Below are 25226 nucleotides of genomic sequence, written 5' to 3'. Positions count from 1 at the left end.
ACTTCTACTGTAGAATGTTAAAGTAATTGCTCTTCAAAGTCACAAGATCTGTCAAGTTTATAATGGATTAAAATAGCCTACTGGCTCAATTACAGCCAAAAATGTTAGAATTGTGTCGATGTCCCAATATTTATGGACCTGACTGTATATTGACAGATCATATGACTTTGAACAGTATCTATACTTATAGATACTGTGAATTGTGGTGTGTTTGTTTTGTTACTAATTTATTTAATTTTGTATAAAGTTGTTCTGGTTGTGTAGGAGCTCGCGGACGCTCGTTTTCCGAATTCGGCGCTATTACCGCTAAGTGCCTAAAAGCCGCGCCCATAAAATTTTACGTGCGGCTAGATTAACCTTGGTTTCAGAAAGTGCGATTGGCTTAACCGCAGTGAAGCTTGGCACGGCTCCAAAGCTTTTGCCACAGTAAGGGCAAAACATTTAAATTTCTGAAACAGAACAAAAGAACCATAAAATCATTCAACCGTTTTCGCTAGGCTAAGATAACGGCATTCACTAAATTCCAGGGGTTTCATTACCACGACGTAAAATGGGCGTTTCTGGAGGTGTCGGGAAAACGACCCTTTCCAAAAAAAATAAATAAATAAAAAATAAGAGGTCACCGATCATGCGCAGAATACTTGTTTTTTTGCGTGGGCATTTCCAATCCTAGGATCAGCTCAGATGGATAATGAAGGACAAAAGCATACCTGCGTGTTCATCTTTTTTTTTTTTTTTTTAGCCACAAGTTTGCTAGCTAACTGTACTGAATATTTATATTTATTATCTAGCTAGCTGTACTGAATATTTATATTTATTATCTAGCTAACTGTACTGAATATTTATATTTTCCTTCTCAAACAGCAAGTATAGTAAATGTTACAGATTTAACAAACGAATATGTCTGTATGTTGACTGCTCAAAAGCAAATACTTGTATATACAGTATAACTCATTTAGAATAAGAAGTGTGATCAGGACAGGTATCTGAGGTTACTGTATATAATATAAAAGGTATTTGACACGAAACACCTGCGATCAGGACAGGTATCTTAAGTTACTGTGTATATAAAAGGTATTTGACAGGAAACCCATTGTGATCTGAAGAGGTATTTGAAGTAAATGGCTTTTTCCAAACTGCGCATGATCGGCAGATTCTCAAATAGAACACGCCTGCCTGATGACGCAGTTTCGATTACGCTGTCCTGAAACCCCTGGAAAAAAGTGAATCCCCTAAGATAACTCCAGACTGAAAAAGCATAGTTCCTTTTCACTTTGATAGTCATACCCCGTCAGAAGCGAGCACGTGATGTTCAATAAGGACCTACCCTTTCCATTTTGAGTTAATGTTGTTGTGTTTTTTGATTTTGCTGTTGTGTTATTTTATTTGCTGTTGCGTTTCTAGTTTGTTAAAGTGTTTTGCACTTTAAGGCCACCATATCATTAGTACCACTTCTGGCTTTTATAATTCAGCCAAACTTAGCAATGTTTTCACCTGTGATTGGCATGCGTGCACATATATCACTTAAAATATTCAGTGTAATTATACTAAATCTTATAATTTCCAGAATACCATAATTTTACATAATGTTTGGTATAAAAACCTTAAATAATGTAAAAAACACAAAACACTATTACACATGTGTACTGAACTATCCAAAACACAAACCATTCCAAACAAATCGCACTCAAAACAGAACACGGTGTGCCATAAAACAAATAAAAAATAAACTACAGTGTGCAGATTTGGATGTACAATTCTAACACGCCTGTGTACAAATTCTACATTCTGCCTTTATGTTGTCTATGTTTTTAAAATGCATCCAAATGCTACTTCGTTTGCGATTGTCACTCTTTTTCTTTTTCTTTTCACCACATTGCTCGGCCACACACACTCCATGCAGGCGTGAAGCATCGCACAATCATCCGCATGTTTTCCTTCTTGGCTGTCGACTGTGACTGATGTCACTTCCAAATACAAACCCGCCCCATGCAACTGCAATTTGCAATTGCTTTTCAAATTTGCCAGAAAAATACTTCCATACTTGAGCCCTTAGGGTAAAAAATGAATGACCTCAGTAACTTTAGATACATAAATATGTTTTTCAAAAAAACTAAATAGTATGATCCACAAATTGGCTCAACTTATTTTTTTTCCACATAATATCTATACCTTCTAATTTCTAATTTAAAGTCATCAATTCATAGTCAAGATAAACAATAAAGGTGATCGTGTCGGATTGCCCTTGCTATATTAAATTAAGATGACGGGCCCAAACAAAGAGAGACACAACTACTAACGTCTTTATATAGCATTAAAATTGCATTATGGAAAAAGGGCCCAAACCCAAAATGTTTTAGAGGTCTAAATAAAAATGGTGTTCTATTGTACTGAATGCTTTAAATTAAAAAAAATTCAATGAATCCTGAATATAAATCCAAATAAATATTGGGATATCAATCTAAATAAATATTGGGATACCGACAAAGTTATTCTTTTAGCTGTCTACCACAGTATATTGAAGCTGAAATTAAATAATGAATTTTAACAGTGTAGACTTTTGGCTTTAATTTAAGGGTATTTACTTCAAAATTGGGTGATATGTGTAGGAATTACTGCACTTTTACATGTGGTCCCCCGCTTTTTAAGGTAATTGGTCAAACTAACAAAATCATTAATTAAATTGTCGTTTTTAATATTTGGTTGCATCACCAGATGCTTGGGGGGGGTGGTCAAAGACGTGATGGGATGGCAAGCTTGTAACTACAAATTATTGTTACAAATATCCGATTAATAGAGAAGACAGCACACACTCTAATAAAGTTCAGACTTTATTATAGATAACAGTTTTGACTGAATTAATTGCTTAGTAGCATGTCCCTTTACAGTCAGCCAGTATAACCCTCAAACCTGTACCTGTCTGATTTGGCTCCTGATGCTCAGTGGGCTCTCCCTCACTTTCCCTTACTCTCCGCCTCTGCCTCATCTTGAATGGAAGTATTAGAAATTTCATTTACCGTTATACAGCATATATTCGTATTATGCTAAAATACAACTCACTTAGAATATATATTAGTTTTTCATTTCTGTATACTAGCATTAATATGGTTTTCATAAAATATTCTAAATATGCTATGTTATAGATTGCTACCAACTACGACAAATGATTATGATGGGAAATATGCTTTACAGGACGTACTGTGTGACGAACTGTTTGCTAAATATTCTGTATAACGATTTACCTGCTGACTTGCTGGAGCTTTGAATCAAGATCTGCAATGTTGCACTGCCTTTAGCAGCCTCCCTTTGCTCTTTCTCCCTGTCTTCTTTTTTTTTTTTTTTTTTTTTTGAAGGAATTGTCTACACAGTGTACCAGCAACAGCGAATTTGGTGTTATTTATATTAGATCAGATCTATATTAGATTTGATTAGACGAGTGGACTTCCAATGCTGATATTTTGTACAACTATTAGCATACCAGCAATACAAACTACCAAATACTTCTGCTGATCAACCACTGACTGTAATGTACATTGTAATTGTAAGGGACCAGACGTGGAGGCAGTTTCTGAATCCATGTGCGGGGAGTTTATTAAACAGAAGCAGCAAATATCTCCAAACAATGAGGCAAAGAGGCGTGGTCGTTGAGTCCGGTAACGTGAGAGGCAGTCCAACCAGGCAAACAAAACAAAGCATTAATCCAAAAGACGAGATCCAGAAGTCAGGCACAATGATCATGAAACAAGTAACAAACAACAGGCAATGAAAAAACGCTCAGTAAGGTAGTGATAAGCTGACAATACTTCGCAATGAATACAGATGAGATAGGCCCTGAAATACATGTGCCAAACAGGTAGTAGGCATAGAAGAAGACGTACATCAGTATTCGGGAGAGGGCTCCCTCTGGTGGACGGCTGAATGGATATCAGCCTCAGTTGTTACAGTAATACAAAACTAATATCTACCTGTCGACATTCTGTCGTCTCCAGTGAGCGGACACAGAGACTGAGCGCTGGGGAGCGGGCGGGAAATGGAATCCAAGGAGCAGATCTGTAGCAGAGTGATTACAGAATACTTTTAGCTGGGATGAGAAATCCTCTCCACTCATATAGCCTACAGTGCTGTTCTGCTGACGGGCACTTCAGCCTGTGAGGGAAAATGGGCAGTGGCTCAGGCCAGGTAGCCACCCACCTTTGCACGTCCCTGCCTGACAGCCTTTCTCCAGAGGACACGATGTATGAAATCCGATTCCAGGCATTCGCATTGCCAGGTGTGAACGGCTATGCTTCTCCGCTGTCCACTGGCATGTTAATGTCAGGTGTGAACGGGGCCTTTCAGAAAGATAGGCCCTTTAGAATGTTCTTGAGCTGGCCAATTGCTGTGAGGGTTTTTTTTTTTGTTTGTTTGGTTTGTTTTGTTTTGTTTTGCTTGCACAGTAACTTAATGTTGTACATAAATTTCCTTAAAAAGAAGGAATGCACTGGCGAGCTCAGCATAAATTGTGGCAGAAATTTGATTAAGGTTAAAATGATCAGGAGTGTGGGTCAAAGAGACCATGAAAACGAAACCTGCTCATCTAAACTGTGTTTACTTAAAAATATTCCTCAGGGTATGTTTGGTATCAGTCTTATCCATATGAACAATGTGGTGACATCATAAGTATCATATACGTTTAGGAAACAACATGTACAGGATATGTGTAGTGTATTTTCTCCACACACACACACACACACACACACACACACACACACATAGATACTGTGACCACCTGGTCTGCATGGGAGACCTTTTGCCTTTGTTCCCAAAGACTCTGGAATCTTAGATTAGATTCTCAGGAATCAAATTAACATACAGATCACTAGGGTGAGCTACCAAGCTGGGGGTCCGTCCTGCCATAAAATATGTGGTGTCTCTTCCATTTGGTACTCTGGTCATGATTCATTTCAAAGAGGTTCAGGGGTATAAAACGGTATGCTTTGTACAATATAGGGGGCTTTACCATAAAGGGAAGGCTTTACCATCAGTGAGATGCTTTACTATCACGTATCCAGATGCATTTACTATCAAGCGTCCTATTCCCGCGACTCTGTCCATTGACTCTGCAAGTTCTCTTTGTTTTTACTTTCTGTATATTGTACATTTGCGTTTTGTACAATAAACCCATTCATTACCTTATCTCTCAATACTCAGTAATTCTTCTGCAAGAAAGGATTATGCATTAAAATGATTTATATGGTTATTAGAAACAGTTTCCTATCTAAAGCTTTAGTACGTTAGACACGTTTGAGTTCCAGGGGTGTAACAATACATCGATATGGATCGATGCATCGATTAAATTTCTAACGATACGATGCATTGATGCCACACGTAAAATATTGATATGCGGTACCTTTATTTTGACACTCTCCACATCCTCATTCCTCACGTAACATCTGTCTACGCATTTCCGCCATAGCGCACATTTTCGTTTACTCCCCACACTGTCTGTCTGTGTGTCAGAAAGAATGCGAATGTGATGCAGCAACAAAGCGGTTGTAGCAGCGAAAAGACAGATGCAGAAAACGTTGTGCCTGCTGTCGCACGCAAGTTGCCAGTACTAGCTGAAACACTGCGGAAAAACGACAAACTTGTCAGCGCACCTGAAAAGGAAACATGGAATTGAAGAAAGTACTTCGGCTGACGAAAAACCGCCTCTGTCACTGTCACCCCCCATGATGAACTTTTTTGCCCAGAAAGTGGCCCAAAACTCCAAAATAGCAACTGGTATTATGTCCGTGATCACTTTTTTTTGTATGCAAGGATATGAGGCCCTACAGTGTGGTTGAAAACCAAACTTAAACAAGACGTGATCAACCGCTGAAATAGCTCCTTTGATATGCTTGAGCGATTTTTGGACCAACAAGCTGCAGTGTGTGCTTCACTGCTGGACAAAAAACTAAGGAAACTCGCAAATTACCTGCATACTCCTTTTGAGCTATAAGAAAGCTCTTAGTGCTGCTAGATCAATGTATCTCTCCACACTAATTGAAGATAACAGAAATAATCCTAGATTCTTATTTAATACTGTAGCAAAATTAACTAGGAATAAGACCACAATAGAAACACGCACACAATCATTATATAGCAGCGATGACTTCATGAATTTTTTCAATGGTAAAATTGAAAATATCAGGCTAGAAATTAAGACTATTAATTTAAAACCGGACAGTTCTATAACTAACCCTGTAGATGATAATATGATAATATTAGATAAACAACTACAACTCTTTACTCCCCTTGAAGAGACTGAACTAATTTCACTAATTTCATCATCAAAATCATCAACCTGTATGCTAGATCCTTTACCTACTTGTTTCCTCAAACAGATAATTCCTGAAACAATCAAACCTCTTTTAAAGATAATCAATTCTTCCCTTAGCATTGGCTATGTACCTAAATCTTTTAAATTAGCAGATATCAAGCCCCTGATTAAAAAACCTGACCTTGACCCCTGTCAGCTGTCTAACTATAGACCAATATCAGACCTCCCCTTTATTTCCAAGGTCCTAGAAAGGGTTGTAGCACAGCAGCTATGCTCATACTTACATAGGAATAACATTCATGAAATGTATCAGTCAGGATTTAGGCCTCATCATAGCACAGAGACAGCACTGGTAAAAGTTGTAAATGACTTACTACTGGCCTCTGATCAGGGTTGTGTCTCCTTGCTTGTGCTGCTTGACCTTAGTGCAGCTTTTGATACCATTGATCATGCTATTCTCCTCGATAGACTAGAAAATGTAGTAGGCATTAAGGGAACAGCCCTTTCCTGGCTCAGGTCTTATTTGACTGATCATTATCAGTTTGTAAACGTAAATTGTGACTTCTCTTCTCATACTAAGGTAAAGTTTGGTGTCCCGCAAGGCTCTGTTTTAGGCCCACTGCTCTTTTCTCTATATATGCTATCTCTGGGTAAAATTATCCGTAAGCATGGTATTAGCTTCCACTGTTACGCTGATGACACACAGTTGTATGTTTAAGCAAAGCCAGATGACAGACACCAGCTTAATAAATTTGAGGAATGTGTAAAAGACATTAGAAACTGGATGCTTATTAACTTTCTCTTACTTAATTCTGACAAGACAGAATTACTTGTACTAGGACCACATGCAGCTAGAAGTAAGCTTTCTGATTACATAATAACTCTGGATGACCTTTCTGTTTCATCATGTGCAGCAGTAAAAGACCTTGGTGTGATTATCGACTCTAGTCTTTCTTTTGAAGCTCATGTAGATAATATAACTAGGATTGCTTTCTTTCATCTCAGAAATATTGCTAAAATAAGAAATATATTGTCACTACACGATGCAGAAAAATTAGTTCATGCATTTGTTATTTCTAGGTTGGATTATTGTAATGCCTTACTGTCTGGATGTTCCAGTAGATGCATAAACAAGCTCCAGTTAGTCCAGAATGCAGCAAGCCTTTTGTGAATAGTTTTCTTAGGTACAGGGGCAGGTCTGGAGGGTTCACAGGCATAGAGTGTTGTGGTGAACTGGGATGTTTGGATGCTGTCGCCCCCCCACTCTCACACGTTCACTCAGGTTTGTCGACAGTGGAGTGGCTGGCTGCCTTATGTTCCAGGGTGCCCTCATGTCTGTGTTAGCGTCTGGCTCTCCCTTTTAGTTATGCTGTCATAGCTAGTCTTGACGGAGTCCCTGCTTGCACTCTGCATGCAAAGTACATTGTGCTTAACCATTAGAGGACAAAAGCTCACCTAACAATCTCTTCCTTTCTCTCCGTCTCTCTCTCTCCCTCACTCTCTGTCGAGCTACACATGCTACTTCTGAGATGCCAGTGATGCCAGTGATCCTGACCCCTTCTGCTCCTCCTCGTTGCCTGACCCATCCTGATGCCCCTTCTGCTCCTCCTCGCTGCTTGACCCATCCTGATGCCCTACTTCTGGTTGGAGTTCTCATCGGTTGAGTTCGCTTGCTGCTGCTGGGGGCGGCCCCATATGGACGGTCTGAAGAACCATTTGGTTTGCTGGGGATGGTGCCACCTGGGGGCTGTGGAGATGGCTTGGGGATCACATATGGGGAGCTGTACTGTAATGGCTTGGGACTGCGATTGCTGTAGTGGCTTTGGGGCTGCAGTTGCCACGAGCAGCTTCGTACTCAGGACTCCATCAGTGGACAGTGGATAGACTTTAACCAGCCAGACTTCTTGCAAAAACTGTGATGAATTTATTGGTTGCACAATTGCGCTATTTGTCCATATAGTACACAATAATAGAAGGGATTTAATTATAATTGCGCTATCCGTTGCACCCAGATGAGGATGGGTTCCCTTTTGAGCCTGGTTCCTCTCAAGATTTCTTCCTCATATCATCTCGGGGAGTTTTTCCTTGGCACCGTCACCACTGGCTTGCTCGTTAGGGATAAATTCACAGTGATAAATTCAAATATTTACAATATATTTTTGTGAATCCATTTATTTCTGTAAAGCTGCTTTGTGACAATGTCCATTGTTAAAAGCGCTATACAAATAAAATTGAATTGAAATTGAATTGAATACTCTCAATGAAAATGACATCACTGCAGCTGAAGATATGGTTAAGCTACTCGCACCAGTGAAAACTGCCACCACCATAATGTGCGAGGAAGAGCAGCCAACTGTATCTGTTATCGCACCTCTTCAAGCCATCGGATTTCTTCAAGAATCGGATTTGATCTTCTGACATGCACACAGTGCACGATTACACGTTTCCCACCGTTCCAACATGCAGATACTAGCAGCCACTCTCTTGCCATTGCTTCTTTTTTTCGTTTTAAAAAGCAGACTTAACATTTGCCTATTTCAGCTGCTAATTAGAAGACGACGAGCGCGTGATGTTTTGTGCGGTACTGTGTGTATTTATCAAGCAATTAAAATGCCCCTTCCCGAGCCCAGAACAAGGCGTCTGTGGATGAGGGTCCGAAGCAAGGACCGGTGGGACAACGTTGTCTTGCACCACTTCACAGACGAGGAGTGGAAGGAGAATTTTAGGATGACACGACAGTCATTTATGACACTATGCTCAATGGTGGAGGGGTACATGGCACCTGGTGAGGCTACGGTCAGAGCCCCAATATCGCTGACAGCCATGCGTCATACGTCATTACGTGTTTGTACGTCATTGCACATGCGCAGAACTATTTATTACTATTTATTTATTATATAAATAGTGAACTATTTATAGACATTAACTATGATTATTAGTGTCCATGTAAACGTAGCTAGTGTCACAGGTTGAGAATGCAACGGCTCACTCATCTGCTGACAAAACTTCTGATGATGACCCTGAGTTGATGCCAGTGTCTCAGGCTGAAGGTGTGTACAAACCATAGTTAAATTTTTGCCTTTTCTTTTTTTTCTGTTAACTGGCTGAAAATGTGACTTGTGCTTTTATTGATCAAGTAACAACTGTTAGAGGCACACATGATATTTTGTTCTCCGACATAACTAAGCCTTGCTTTCTTTTTCATTTTAGAATATGTCCCTTCTTCCAAGAAGTCAAAACCATTAGAAGATCTCTTTGGTGACACCTTCTGCACTGTAGACCCTAGCCAGACTGCCAAGACCCCTAAAGAGCTGGCCCATGCTGAAGTTGTTAAGTACAGAGACACTGCATCTTTGAACTTGGGGGGTACGGTATTGGAGTGGTGGAAAAGTCATCAAACTGAGTTTCCCCTCCTTTCAAACCTTGCCAAACCTACATGTGTATTCCTGGTACCAGTGTACCGTCCAAGCGTGTGTTTACCACTGCAGGTGATATTGTCCATGCAGAACGCAGTGTCCTCTCTCCTGAACATGTTGATCAGTTGATTTTTTTAAAGAAAAACCTCTCAAAAGAGACCACTGCAGCACTTGACTGTTGGATCTGATGTTGTGTGACAGATCAAATGTTAGATAAGTTTAACAGCTTTATTTTTGTATTTTTTATATTCATTTATTTTTTTATTTAATTTATTTTTTTTCTACAACTAGAGTACCTCAGTGATTTGCACTATTGCACATTGTGGTACAAAAGACTTGAAGACTTTGACTGTTGCCATCATAATGTGACCGAGTGAACAATAAGGATGGTGTGTTGGGCGGGGTGTATGTATTTATTTTAGTTGTAGATTGCGTAACTTCCTGACGTTTTGACTTTCGCCGTCTCTTTCCGGTGTTGTGACTCTGGAACGCCATAGTGAGGTATGAGCATGGCCTTTGCTTTGATGCTGTAGCAAAGCTCGTACAAAGATGTTTCGGTTCTTCACATTGTTTATTCTTTGTTAATCGTAGGGAGGTAACCCTCGATATGAGAGTGTGAGCACGTGAGTTGCTGATGCGGTTATTTTGGAGACTGGGGACTCGGCATTTAGCCTTGAGCAACGAGCCGTGTTACACAGCGGTTTTATTCCACTCTGTTATAAAGTTGCTTTCCACTCTTGGATTATGCCAGAGGTATGTGTACGGTGGATTTTTGGTGTTTGTCATAGTGAAAATATTTTTTTTGTCAAATAAGTTTTATTGAAAGACAAAGATTTTGAAGATAGATTTACAATCTTACATATTTTGTCTCTATTACATGTACAAAGAATACAATCAAAATTAGAAAAGAGAGAGGAAAAGGAAAAAAAAAAAAAAAGCAAACAACATCCCACATCACAAACCATCCCTTACAAGACCTGTTTACATTAAATTGTAAAGTATGATGAAAAATTATTAAAACATTACATTAACAAATGATGCATTAGTCTGTTTGTCAAACTGCTCAAATTTGCCCTTCAAACAGTACCTAATTCGTTCCAAATATAAAGTAGAAATCATCTCTCCTAGCCATAACTTACATGTAGGAGCCTCCTTTTTCTTCCAGAACAATAATAGTAACTTCTTGGCTATAGTCAAACTGTATGCAAGCAGTTTGTGTTGTGCACCTGATAACGGATGCATACTTTCAGAAAATCCCAGAATGAAAAGTGCCGGATCTGGCTGCAGTTGCACCTTAAAAATCTCTGAAAGCACATCAAAAATTCCTTTCCAATAACTCTGTATCTTGGAGCAGAAAATAAAACTATGGGACAAATCAGCATCTACTGATTTACATTTGTCACAAAGAGGAGAAACATTTTGGAAAATTCTATGTAGCTTCGTTTTTGAATATTGTAGTCCGTTAATGACTTTAAACTGAATAAGGCAATGTCTAGAATTGATAGAATGTTCGTTATTATCCTTTAAACTCGTCTGCCACATTTCCTCAGAAATTTCCACTCCTAATTCTTTCTTTCTTTCTCTCATTCTTCCTTAAGAAAACTTGTAGAGGGAGAAGTAAAGGATTGTAGCAAATCATAAATTATAGGTAATGCCTTTTTACTTCCTTTACACCAATCAAGACACTTATCAATAATTGAGTGTGATATATTATCCAATGAAGGTGTGTGAGCACGTATATAATTCCTAATCTGTAGAAATCTAAAAAAATGACTCTTGGGGAATTTAAATTTCTGTTGCAGCTGATTAAAAGATGCCAAAGCCCCCATAGTGAAAATATTGATGTGGATTGTGTGTTTCTTTAGAGTTTACGACGCCGTGTTGCATTTGCTTCACGGCAAGTGTTTTATTTGTCAATGTTTTGTATTTTATTTGTATCTTATACTAGTTGAGTTTGTTAAAGGTATTTTTGCATTTATGTTTGTTTTTATTTGACAGATCTTTCCTTTTGGAGCTCTATGCATATGGACTTCTGATGTCTAGGCCCTGCTGTTTTGTTTATGATTCGATTTTGTCATTCAGTTTCTCAGTTTATGGTTATATGTTGATTCTGGTATTGCAGTAAATTTTGTTGTTTATTTCTGTAATTGACTTTGTTAGCTGAGTGTATTTTATGCCAACCGCTGAGGTTTGTTATGTGTTATGTAAAGGGGAGTTTTTAAATCCATTTCTCTGTTTTAGGAACCAGTCTGCATGGAAGTGCTTTCCTCTGGGGTCGTCCGGGTTTTCTTCTCCTCACTGCATGGTGGCGTGAGATTTCCTGCACTGCATGCTTATTGATTTGAGAGTGTAGAGTTATTTGCATTATTTACTACACCTTTTTATGCTGTTGGTTAATGATTTGTACATCAGTGCATGTGTGGTGTGTGCTTTAAGGCTGTGAGTCTGTGGCCCTGTGACTTTCCCCTTTCTTCCTGCAGGCTTGGTGAATCCTATATTGTAAGAATGGTGGGTTATGATTTTAATATTTGGCCTACAGCTTTCTTAAAATTGTGATTCCAGTTTTAAAAAAAAAAGCACAATAAAGTTGATTGCCTATCTAGAGATTTTATACTGCTTGTTAATAAAAGTGTTGAACTTGAAGGTCACGTCTCTGTTCCCTTTTTTATTCACTGGCAATGGAACTTGCTGTGTTAACTTATTTCCATGGGTACAAACCCCAGTGGCATAGTCGGAATCTAGAGTGACTTTTGGGTATCACTTGGTTACAATAAGCTTGAATGACTTCATGTGACTTCATCCCCCCCCCCCCAAATTTATTTTTCTTTATTTAAAAAAAATAATAATGTGTAATTTTTTTTGTTAGTTTGTTGTTGTAAATGTCCCAATTGGGATAGAGAGTGTGCAATTTTCAAAGAGTTTAATTAAATGTTCCATGTTATATATTTTGGCTGCATTTGTGAGTTATTAAAAATGTAACTGCTTCAGTAAACTAGGCACATAATATCAAAATATCGATAAATTAATTTAATTAATAAATCAAATCGAATCGTAATCGTATCACAGAAATTTTTGAGGTATCGGCAAATATCGTATCGCTGGCGGAGAAAATGGATATCATATCGTATCGTGATGAACTATCCGATTTACACCTCTATTTGAAAGCGACAAGCTAAGAGAAGCGGCTAATACGTGCACGTTTAAAGTAAAATTCTGACAAGTAAATAGGAAAGGCCTAATATAATTAATAATAAAATAATTGTTCAATAAATAGGCTATATAAAACTTAGCATGGAGCTGTTTTGGATTAAAAACAATCGGAACACTGAGATATTACGCTTTTAGCCACAACTAAAAGATTATTCTTTGGAATTGGTTAGATTAAGATAACATAGTAAACTGGAGTGAGATAATTAAGTTAACAAGTATTATAAATTGGAGATATTGCAGATAATTAATTACATGTATTGGAGAAGGATATTAAGTCATAAAATTAAAACACGCATTTAACCTTCGGCTGCACCTGAGCAAAGATACGTCCAAAAGGCGTCTTTTGAACATTTTTGTCGCACGTTGAAAAGACGTCCCCTGAGGAGCCAGAATAAAAGTTATGACGTCTTTTTATGACGTTTTCTGAACGTCTAATGTTGACGTCCAGAGGACCTCTGTACAAGGTTAAAATTAGTTCAAATGTGGTCATTGTGGGCTATTGTGGACGTTTGTAACGTCAACTGCAGACTCATTTTAGACCTCATTTATACTGCTTCTGTACCAGATAAACAGTTTCATGCTGCATTCAATTAAAACTCATTTTTATTTCCATTTGAAATTACATTTACATGTAATTTCCATTTGTAGTTGCAAAGCAACTCTACAGACACTGTGTGTGTGTCCACAAATCATGAAAACAAAAGTCAAACTTAACTCACGCTGCAGTGGATAACAGTTAACAAATAACAAACAACAATCCACCTAGCACATGCACTTCAGAACTCAAACGACTGAATCGCAATTTTTATAGAAAAAAGATGTGTTCATCTAGCTTGATGAGCTCGCATTTTTGCCTTGCTGCAACACGGTCCTTGCAAGAGCAGCACATCACATGTATGTGATGATCATGGATGCGAGTCGCTGCCCGATCTGAGTAGCGCATAGCGAGCGCGTCCGCTGGCGACACCACTTGGGCGAACACGCAGAACTGCAGTAAAAGTTTGTTTTAGTTATGATTATGATTACACTTGGTAATGATTATTTCAGACGGCGTTGCGTAGTTGCCTGTCGTAGCATAGCATTTCTTTTTCTCAATTAAATTAAATTCAAATTTTATTGGCATTACAGTTTCAAGAACAATTGCCAAAGCATCAAACAATTTGTCCAAATATTTGGACAAGTACACAATTTCAGCAATATGAACATTATGCTACAGCAGACAACCACGCACCGCAACTGACACTGACAACTTTTGAATTGAATTGACAATTCATATGTCGATTTCCTGCACCTGTCTTGCACGTCCACAGACGTCCAAATTAAAAAAACTCCTAGCCAAACGTTTAATATTGAATTGGTGCTCATGTAGACTGTACATAAACTGTTAAGTTCACTTAACTTACTGTTCATGTAGTGTACGTAAATAATTTTACGTACACCTAATTTTATGTTCACCTAACCTAGTGTTCATATAGCGTATTTTACACTTTATTAACCGTTACTCGAACCCGGGCCACGGCGATGAGAAGTCTCCATACATAGGGAAAGTTAACACTTTTTAGCAAAATGTAATTTTATTTACAAAACATCCTCTACATGATTGCCATTTCTTTGTAAACATACACAGAGTCATCTTCCTACTCACGATTGAACTCTTGAACTACACGGGTACGAGCAACAGATGAGACGACAGATGAGACACATTGCCTTTTGCAATTATTTACCAATCAGTGCATTAGTTCACTTGTTGCCAGACGGAACTACTTGCATAGCCAATCACATCAAAGAAAGGCCAGAGTCAGCTATTTCAATGAATCTTGATTTTGAGTTCAAACACTTGAAATCTTAAGTTTATGTATTTTGTATGTAAATAAGTTAAACGAACTTAGATTTTTGACTTTGACAAAACGCAACATTTTAAGTAATGTTTACTCATGATTACTTGATTGTTTAAGTAAAGACAACATCAGAGTTTACACTGAAGGTGATTTAATCCTTTAATATTAATAATCTGGATAACCTACAGTTTTGGTGACGTGATAGAAAATACTTGCAAAACCTTAAAAAATCACATCTAAGAAAAACTCTCGTTAAGAAACTCATTCCCCGTGCCTTTCGTGACAGTATGAGCATTTGATAACGCCTTTTTAAGACTTTAGTTAGCAGGAAGTGCTCTATACTGTGCTCCAAAGAATTTGTGTCTGCGTTTTGGTTTGACAACTCTAGGGTAAGACAAACTATCTTACTCTTTAATAGCAGGGAAAGCTATGGGTGCACGATATACACAGTAATCCCTTTTTGCAGAACGGGTCAGAATACCCAACTGAGCAGCAGGTGCGCCGACGCGTAGCTACAATCTGAGAAAGAGCATTAGCTTTGTACACAAGGGCTGAGGGAAAGACTAGTGAAATCCAGCGAGCATTTATTCGAATGTTGGCTGATGATGTGAAGGAGACATTAACTCACATGCCACATGAAGGTTTAGTTGTAGACGCGAGCAGTGAGCCTATTCTAGAGTGGTTCTTTTCAGAACATGGTAAAAACATTTTTTTCTCAAGTAAGCCAACGTTTAATAAACCTATATCGGCTATTGGATACTTGGTGTACAGAAATAGCCTGGATTCTTTAGAGGACGCTAAAATTGCGTTCAAGAGAATGTTCGAGTCAAAGAGAGCCCGCTATAATGAAACAAAGGGAACACGACTGCAGATCGACAGTTTTCCACATGAGAAACAAAACCGGGCAGAACAGAGTACAGCGTTCACTGAACGCATAGCTGAGCTTGAATATATAACCTAGTACGTTATACAATGACTTCAGAGGAATTCTGTGCTGATGCCAAGTTAATCGAGACCACTGTTTCACCCTCAGGCCCTCAAATTTGCACTACGATAATGTCACATGCGGAGAATACGTCACTGAGAGGTTGTAGTCGCAGACTGGATCAGATTAATGAGACGAAAAGTGAGGCTCCGCCCACAGACGCTCCGTCACTCCGGTCTGATCCAGTAACATCGTCTGTGTAGAGTTATAACTCAGAACCACATGTTTATTACAGAACACAAGCAGCTCCTGCTGCTAACCCGCTCATGCATGTCTCATAACTCATCTGACCCGGTAACCCCCTGCAGTCAACCCAAGGTGGCCCTCTAGTGGAGTCAATATGCAATTACATCATAAATGCATAAAACACTACACCACATCCCCCTTTTTTTTCCACAGAAGACAATACAAGCTATAAACAGGATATATGAACACTGAATATAGATCTTAAAGTCCTCATAACAGGGACATTTTCTTTCTTATTTACAGCAAACATCTTATCCAATAAGCAGTTCAAAGCTTAAGCATGCTTAACCTTAATTACTAGGCAAATATAGTCAGTTCAGAGTCCTGAAACCTCAGGAACTTTCACAGCCCGACCACTCCTGGTGGTTGTGGTACTGCTGTTATGTAAAGATTGCTCTGGCACACATTGTACAGACTGATCTGTCACTTCATGTGCCTCTGGGATGTGAGAGTGTGTATCGTCAAGGGTCTCATCCACTGGATCAAATGTTTCTGTGTGCTTGTGATTTGTTTTCCTCAGGTGGCACCTGTTGCGGCGGAACTGTCATCCTGCTTCATTGACAACGTTATACGATATAGGCTCATCTCGTTTTGAAACAATGAGACCTGGTTGCCACCCTCTGTCTGTTTCAATGTGCACAGTATTTCCTGCATGTAGTTCTGGCAGGGCTTTTGCTCCCACATTGTAGTGACACGCTTGCTTCTTTTGCAGGGTTTGGAGCGCCTGATGAAAACCTTTGGGAGTAGTTGGTCGCAGGACTTCACTGGACACTGGTAAGGTGCTCCTCAGAACTCTTCCCATCAGAACCTGAGCCGGTGAGTAGGACATACCAGTGATAGGAGTATTTCTCAGCAAGAGGAGAGCAAGGTGATGATCCACTCTTGATTGTCCCGTTTTTTTCAGGACCTGTTTGATCGTTTTGATTGTTCTTTTCGCCAACCCGTTTGATTGAGGATAAGCTGGACTTGAGTGTGTCAGCTTAATGCCCCACTCCGCAGCAAACGTCTTCATTTCATAGCTAGCGAAGGGTACGTGATCGCACACTAGCTCTTTTGGAATGCAATGCCTTGCATACACTGCTTTCATCTTTTGAATTACTGTGTGCGCTGTCTTGTCTCTGATATTCATCACTTCGGGAAACTTTGACATGTAATCGACAATCAGTAGAAATGACTGACCTCTGATTTCAAAGATGTCGGCAGCTACTTTTAACCAGGGGAGCTCTGGGATTTCATGAGAGATGAGTGGCTCTTTCTGGTTCCTGGGCTGGAACTGTTGGCATGTTGGACACATCTCAACCATCTGTTCTATGTGTTTGGTCATTCCAGGCCAATACAGAAATTGTCTGGCATGTGCTTTTGTGTGCTGCATTCCTTGGTGTGAGATATGTAGTTTCTGCAACATCTCTGTTCTCATTTACTCAGGAATCAAGATTCTACCTGATACCAGTAATATGCCATCTTGCACAGCCACAGTGTGTCTAACAGGAATTGAGGGATTGAGTTTCTTTCTATGTGTCGGCCATCCTGTCTTTTGTGTTTTCACCAGCAACTGGAGTGTACATTTCTTCAATGAGAGCCTCTGTTGCTTCAAGTGAATATATGACTCTTTCATCACCGAGATCATCTGTACTTGTGTGTTGGCCTTCAGCGACAGCACGTGACAGTGTATCAGCAATTAACATGTCCTTACCAGGCGTGTATTGGACAATGAGGTCATATTTCTGTAGCTGTAAGAGCATATGTTGGAGTCTCGCTGGTGCTTTGCTCAGTGGCTTCTTGAAGATAGCTTCCAATGGCTTATGGTCCGATTGTACATTCACACTGCGTCTGTACACATACTGATGGAACTTTTAGGTTGAAAAGACAATTGCCAGTAGCTCCTTTTCAATCTAGGTGTAGTTCTTTTCTGTATCTGTTAAAGCCCTGGACGCATATGCTATTGGCTTCCCCTCCTGCAGCAGATATGATCCTAAGCCATCTTTGGATGCGTCTGTTTGTATGGTGAGTGCTGTGTTGGGGTCGTAGTACCTGAGAACTAGTGTGTTGGTCAGTGCTGTTTTGAGTGCAGACAGTGCCTTGTCGTGTTCTGATTGCCACTGGAATGCAATGTCCTTTCTCAACAGCTGTCTGAGAGGAGCCGTGAGTGATGCCTCACCTGGAATACATGGCGCAAGATATCTTATCATGCCCAAAAGGCGCTGCAGTGCTTGTCTGTCCATGGGTGCTGGCATACTGTCTGTATCTTGCCGTTATCTGCTTTCACACCCTTTGGAGTTATCACATGGCCCATGAAATGTACATTGTTCACCTTGAACTGTATCTTGTAGGGGTTAAATTTCACATTGTGTTTTTTTGCTTTCTCCATAATTTTAGCAACAGTGACGTCATGTTCTTGTTCTGTGGCAACTGTGACAATCATATCATCAGCTACAATGTGTACACCGTCTATGTCTCCGAACACTTCATTATTGTACTGCTGAAAAACTTCACTAGCAGACTTGACACCAAATGGTAGACGTTTGAATCTGTATCTACCCCATGGTGTGTTGAACGTGCATAGTAGGGAGGATTCCGTGTCAAGTCTGACTTGCCAGTAACCGTCCTTTTCATCAAAGATGGAGAAAATTTTCTTTCCAGCAAGCTTGCAGAGGACATCGTCAGTTGTTTGAATAGACAAGTGTTGACGAAGAACAGCTTTATTTAGGTCAGGAGGATCCAGGCACACTCATAATGACCCATTCTTTTTTTCAATGACAACAAGGCTGTTGACCCAAGGAGTGGGCTGGGTGACTGGTGCTATAACGTCTGCTTGCAACAGCTGATCCAGTGTGTCCTTCAGTTTGCCCAGCACTGCTAAGGGAAGTTTTCTGCAGCCATGTATGACCAGGATTGCTTTCGGATCGACATGAATATGATGTTCACCCGGAAACTGACCAAGGCCTTCAAAAACTGTTGGATGTTGTGCTATCAGCTCCTCTTTGGAGGTAGAATGCTTGATTACAACAGTCTCAACTCTTTTCAGCAGTTGCATCCATTCACATGCTTCCTTACCAAGTATTGGAATGGACGAGTGTCTGGTGATGTAAAAGGGAGAGCAAACTTGCACTTTGGGAGTGACACACTGAAAGTTGGCCACACTTTCTGGCTTTAATTTAGTTCCACCATACACCACCAGCATAGTCGAAGTCAGTTGCAACAACGCTGTTTTGTGCAGAGATTGATAAATGTCGAGAGGTATAATATTAGCTTCAGCTCCAGAGTCCAATTTGAACTTCACTGTCACATTTCCAATGTCTACATTTCTAATGTGTACCATGCTTTCTGTACAGAGCTCCGGGTCTCTTTTAGTTCGACTGCCCCGATGAATAATGAATCAACATTTCTATTGTGTTTAGGCTTTGTGTCTTTTTGTTCAGACTTGCACACTGAGGCAAAGTGATTACATTTTCCACAGGCATGACATGTTGCACCAAAGGCTGGACACTGTCATGGAAGGTGAGATTTTCCACACTTTTTGCAGATGAAGGAACCTGCTTTGTGCTGTTGAGATGATGTTCTTTCTCTTGTTCTGTTTTGCATCTTTCGTCTTCTTTTTAATGGCGTGAACAGTTTTATTCTGCTCTCCCATTGCTTGAATCTGTGTTTTTGCTGCCTCTGCTGCTCTACAAATGTCCACTGTTTTTTCAAGGGTCAGGTTCGTTTCTCTTAAGAGCCTCTCCTTTAAACGCTGATCACTGATACTGAACACAATCTTGTCTCTTATCATGTCAGATTCCGTTGAGCCAAATTCACAGTCCTTACTCTTTTGTTTTAATTCTGTGACGTACTTATCAATGGTAATCGAATCAGGCATGGGGTAGGGCCAGAACTGGTGCCTTTCGAAAATAACATTCTTTCTCGGTAAGCAATGCTTCTGCAATGCAGTTACTATATCTCGCATTGTTTCATTCTCCCCATCTGGCTCAATAGACAGTGAATTGTATACTTCTAAGGCCTCCTCGCCTAAAGCATGAAGGAGAATGGCGATTTTTACCTTTTCATTTTTTGAGTATGAACCTGTAGCAGTCATATAAATGTTGAACCGCTGTATCCATCTTCTCCAGTTTTTCACCTGTATTCCCCGACAGGACTAATGGAGGTGGTAATCTGAACTGATCCATGTTTATTTTTCACTATGGCAGACTCACTTCAGTCAGGATGCGCTCACTTTCTTCGTTGAGTCTCAGTGCTGTCAAACGCAGGCTCGAGTTAGTAAAACGACTCTCTTCTGACACCATGTAGTGTTTCTTCTCGTGCAGTGTACCTAATAGACTATGTACACAGAGAGTTATAACTCAGAACCACATGTTTATTACAGAACACAAGCAGCTCCTGCTGCTAACCCACTCATGCATGTCTCAGTCTAACTCATCTGACCCGGTAACCCCCTGCAGTCAACCCAAGGTGGCCCTCTAGTGGAGTCAATATGCAATTACATCATAAATGCATACAACACTACAACACAGTCTGTGCATGGTAATGGTACCGCCCACCAGCATCCAGCTGTGAACCTACAAAATTGGCCATGAAGTCCAGAAATGCTGGTCTTTAGGAAACGGAGGTCCACCACCTTATTTTCTTTGGTGCAAAAACATGCATTCCGATAATCCAGAACAGATAAATTTGCCTGTAGAAGAAATTTTGTGAGCTCACAGTTGTGTTTAATAAAGTTTTGGGCTTTGTAACAAAAGGGTTAGCTGTCCCCTAATATTAAACATTGTTTCTGATGCCTTGGTTAATGACTTTACATGCTTTATGCACTTCTGCCCTGAAAAAGACTTCTGAAATATCCAAATACCAATCTTTTGTAACTGGCTGGTTTATGAAATTCTTTGACATCTGAACTAAGCTTACACTGTTAAAATTACAGTTTCTTACATCAAATGCAATTGTTCTTATAGAAACACATGTTATTACTTGTTTATGTATTGAACATACATTTAGACTAATGTGACTTTAGCTGGTGTTGGATGGTGGTTAATGCATTATAGTGCATTTAGACTAATTTAGCTAGAGTTGTTGTTACAGTTGTTTATGTATTGAATATACAATTAGACTATTGCAGGTACAGCTGTCCTATAGCTGTTAATGTATTGTAGTACATTTAGACTAAAGTAGTTAAAATTGTCACATAAGTCTGGATTTGGGTAAAACTGTAGAATTTTGGCCTACCAAAGCTGTAATTGTTAACCACAGCCAGTAAGATTATGTTTGAAGTTAAAACTACAATCTAATCTTGAAGTAGTCATTAGATTATTCAAGACCCATGTGTTAACTATGTTAAACTTTTTCCGATCTCTCCTAATGGCATTATGTGGGTTATTTCTACCATAAATAACACAAATAAAGCCCTACTAAGGAGTTGTAATGCTTCTCCCCACAGCATTTAGAGGTGCTACATCTCTGTAATTAATATAAAATACTCTTAGACAGCAACAGGATAGTTCATAGAGCCAGTTCACACTTGCACCAGGATTTTCCAAATTCTGCATCACTAATTGTAAATATAAATATCATAGTGCTGGAGAATTTATATCTTAAGAGCATAAATATCTTGCTGTAGCATTTTATTTACATTCATCTCACAGCACTGTTGAATTCGCAAATCTCATTTGCCAAAAGCCATTGATTAATATTCTATAACAACACACCCTGCTATGTTCTATTCCTTATGCATAAGTAAAACACATAGTCACCCAAATAGTAACAGACACACACATAGGGAAAACACAAACTAGCTGTCTTAATACATATTGTAATTAGAAACCCTGCCAGTAGGCGTTTTAGCCACCCTGAATTTGTGTCTTGCCTTTGTAATGGGCTAGTGTCCCATTCAGTGTTTCTTCCTGCACTGTGCCTAGTGTTTCCAGAGGATACACTAGATATATATATTGAATGATGGTTAATGCATTATAGTGCATTTAGGCTAATGTAACCTAAAGTTGTTACAGTTGTTTATGTATTGAATATACATTTAGACTAAAGTAGTTACATTTGTCACATAAGACTGGATTTGGGTAAAATTGTAGCATTTAGGCCTACCAAAGCTGTATGTGTGTGTGTGTGTATATATATATATATATATATATATATATATATATATATATATATATATATTTTACCACCACAATGGATTTGAAATAAAACAATCAAGATGTTTTCAATCAAAAATCAAAGCTTTATTTTAAGAGGTTCCACAAAAATATGGCATTTACCATTTAGGAATTACAGCCCTTTTCAAGTACCTCCATTTTCAGTGGGTCAAATGTATTTGGACAAAGTGACATAATTGTAAATATAACCATAATTTTAATACTTGGATGAAAATCCTTTGCAGTCAATGACTGCCTGAAGTCTGGAGCCCATGTTCTCAAAAACTCAAATTCTGTGTTTCTTCCCTGGAGATGCTTTGCCAGGCCTTCACTGCAGCCACCTTCAGTTGCTGCTTGTTTGTGGGTCTTTCTGCCTTCAGTCTTATCTTCAGTAAGTGAAAAGCATGCTCTATTGGGTTGAGATCAGGCAGTATTGCAGTATGTTTAGGGTCATTATCCATCTGCACTGTGAAGCGGCGTCCTATCAGTTTTGTAGCATTTGGCTGAATGTGAGCAGAGAGTATAGCCCCATACACCTCAGAATTCATCTTGCTACTTCTGTCAGCAGTCACATCATCGATAAACACCAGTGAGCCCGTTCCATTGGCAGCCATACATGCGCATGCCATAACACTGCCTCCACCATGTTTGACACGATGTGGTATACTTTGGATCATGAGCTGTTCCTTTCTTTCACCATACTTTTCTCTTCCCATCATTCTGGTACAAGTTAATCCTGGTTTCATCAGTCCAAAGAATCTTATTCCACAACATGGGAGGCTTTTTTAGATGTTTCTGGCAAAGTCTAATCTGGCTTTCCTGTTCTTGAATGTTACCAGTGGTTTGCACCTTGTTGTAAAACCTCTGTATTTACTTTCCTGAAGGCGTCTCTTGATTGTAGATTTTAACAATGATATGCCTACCTTCTCCAGAGTATTCTTGACTTCTGTTGATGTTTGCGAAAGGGTTTTTCTTCACCAAGGAAAGGATTCTGCGATCCACCACTTTAGTTGTCTTCCGTGGTCTTCCAGGTCTTTTGATGTTGTTGAGCTCACCAGTGCTTTCTTTCTTTTTAAGAATGTACCTAACTGTTGATTTGGTCACACCTAAGGTTTTTGCTATCTCTCTTATAGATTTTTGTTGTTTTTTCAGCCTAATGATGGCCTCCTTCACTTGCATTGAGATGTCCTTGGACTTCATATTGGTAGCTCCAGTTCGAACAGCTGCCAAATGCCAACTCAATACCTGATATCAACTCTGTCTTGATATCCAGACCTTTTATCTGCTTCATTTGTCAGATATTGTTTTATTTCAAATCCATTGTAGTGTTCAAAATCACAAAAACTCTGTCATTGTCCAAATACTTCTGCACCTAACTATATATATATATATATATATATATATATATATATATATATATATATATATATATAATGTTATTATAATAACATTACTACCGTGCTATTACTGTACATCTCGTTATTATATATTAATAGAGGCGTTCCAGCTTATACTTTTGTTTCATTTCGGTTGTAAGGATACGCCGATTTAGTCTTTTGTTACTTTTTTGTAACCTACTGTGTTTTGTGATTACTGGTACGTGCGGAAATAAAAATCGTGATAAACAATCGAGGGAGGGAAAGGAACTTGACGACCCGTTCACGTAAGGGTATTGTCGTAAAGCAGAGTGTCGTAAACCAGGTGCAGAGATGGCCCCGGATAGAGCGGGCGGGGGCTGGTGGTGGTGGTGCGGTAAACATGCTCAGCGACGCAGCGGTACAGAATCATGGCGGATGGCCCCAGGTGCCAGCGTAGAAAGCAGACGAAGCCGAGGAGAAATAGCGGTGAGTGGACAGTGTGAATCCTGACAGGCGAAGTAAAAAAGGTGAAGCGCGTTTCGTTTCAAATTGATGCTAAAGTTTGGCCACTTTTTGAACATTTTAACGCTTAGTTGGGCTACTTTATACCAATAACTGAGAAAAAGTGTGCAGACTTGGTTAACTGTCCAAACAGATAGCTTATGCTGATCCGTTAGCTTGTCTACCTGTGGTATAAAGCTGTTCTGTGCCCAGACCGGTATCTGGAGAAACTTTCCACTGTTTCTCGGTCGTTTCACGTGAGTTGTTCTGTGGTGTTTTCTAAATAGCAAACCCTGAAACTTGGTTTCTGGAAAAATTCGGGATTTCTAATATTCAATTTGTTCTAAGACTATGGCGTAGTGCATAAACGATTTCTCCACGTGTAATTCATTGTAGTTCGACATTATTCATTCTGTAATCTGCGTAAATACGTTGGCTTACTTAGGTTGTCTAAAGAATGAAAACCTGTCTTGTTATTGTCTAGTGAGTGTGATGTTGAAGGCTATACTGTGCGGTGGCATTGTTTGAACTTTGTATTTTAACAGAAATGTTGTATTCTGTAAATTAAGGTTGCTTTTCGGTTTCTCACCGGAAACAGTGAAATGTTTGGTGTTACTTGGTTGTGCTTATCATAGACTTACGCAGTGTTGCGCTTCCTTTAAATAACACCAGGCTCGCGCTGTACCGTTAGAGAAACGTGAGCTACCTTTTCCTGCGTGCGTGCGTGCGTGCGTGCGTGTGACGCGAGAGCCTCGCACCGCCCCGCGTAGGCTACCGGAGCCATCACCGTGTCTACCTGAACGATGAGCGGAAAAAGAACGGCGCAAGCTAATGCATTGTTTAACGGCTAAACCCGCGCCTCTCGTCCCTGGAGCAGTTGGAGAACAAACCGTGAAAAGGAACTGTCGCTTGAAAACCGTTCCGATCACCAGGAGCGAAAAAGCCGAGGCGCGTGCACGCTGCAGCAAATGGCAACTTGTGCAGGTAGAAAACAGATGGTGTTCTGATTTCAGCGGTGCAACAAAGACTGCTTTTTATCGTGTACAGTTTCATGGCTTTGGTGTAGCCGATCTGACTGACCGTTTGTTGTAGTTAATTTTCGCACGCGCGTTCCGCTCGATCGCAGGAAAGACGGTCGGAGGGTGAGGAAGAACGAAAGTAGCGCATAAGGTGGTTGCTAGATATTTCAGTGGTGTGCAGTGGAAGCAGTTTCCTGTGAAGCGTTTATGTAATGTAG

General features: G+C 39.6%; 1 protein-coding gene and 1 long non-coding RNA gene across 11 annotated transcripts in view; both read left to right on the top strand.

Moving 5' to 3' along the window:
* Positions 1-10148: 10148 nt before the first annotated feature.
* LOC117599991 (uncharacterized) lies at positions 10149-13116 on the top strand. Of its 2 annotated transcripts, none has more exons than XR_004580337.2 (3): positions 10149-10218; positions 10309-10470; positions 11316-13116. It is a non-coding gene; the product is annotated as an uncharacterized LOC117599991 (long non-coding RNA). The 2 variants fall into 2 exon arrangements; XR_008300632.1 differs by having other exon boundaries at positions 10154-10470; positions 11316-11365; positions 11716-13116.
* A 10701-nt stretch (positions 13117-23817) lies between these two features.
* The window catches only part of zeb1a (zinc finger E-box binding homeobox 1a), a 33869-nt gene continuing 32460 nt past the window's right edge, over positions 23818-25226 (top strand). For 7 of the 9 annotated variants that reach the window (XR_008300640.1, XR_008300639.1, XR_008300641.1 and 4 more), the window contains exon 1: positions 23818-23974. Coding sequence is in view for 5 of the 9 variants with exons in the window: in XM_053227449.1 (XP_053083424.1) it covers positions 23917-23974 (58 nt within the window). In the remaining 4 variants the exon portion in view is untranslated. Of the gene's footprint in view, positions 24016-24423; positions 24974-25226 lie in introns of those variants that run through there. The other 2 variants (XM_026925911.3, XM_026925910.3) reach the window with 2 other exon arrangements.

The sequence above is a fragment of the Pangasianodon hypophthalmus genome, chromosome 21, assembly GCF_027358585.1.
Source record: "Pangasianodon hypophthalmus isolate fPanHyp1 chromosome 21, fPanHyp1.pri, whole genome shotgun sequence".
Classification (NCBI taxonomy): Eukaryota; Metazoa; Chordata; class Actinopteri; order Siluriformes; family Pangasiidae; genus Pangasianodon; species Pangasianodon hypophthalmus.
This window is presented reverse-complemented; position numbering and strand designations above follow the sequence as displayed.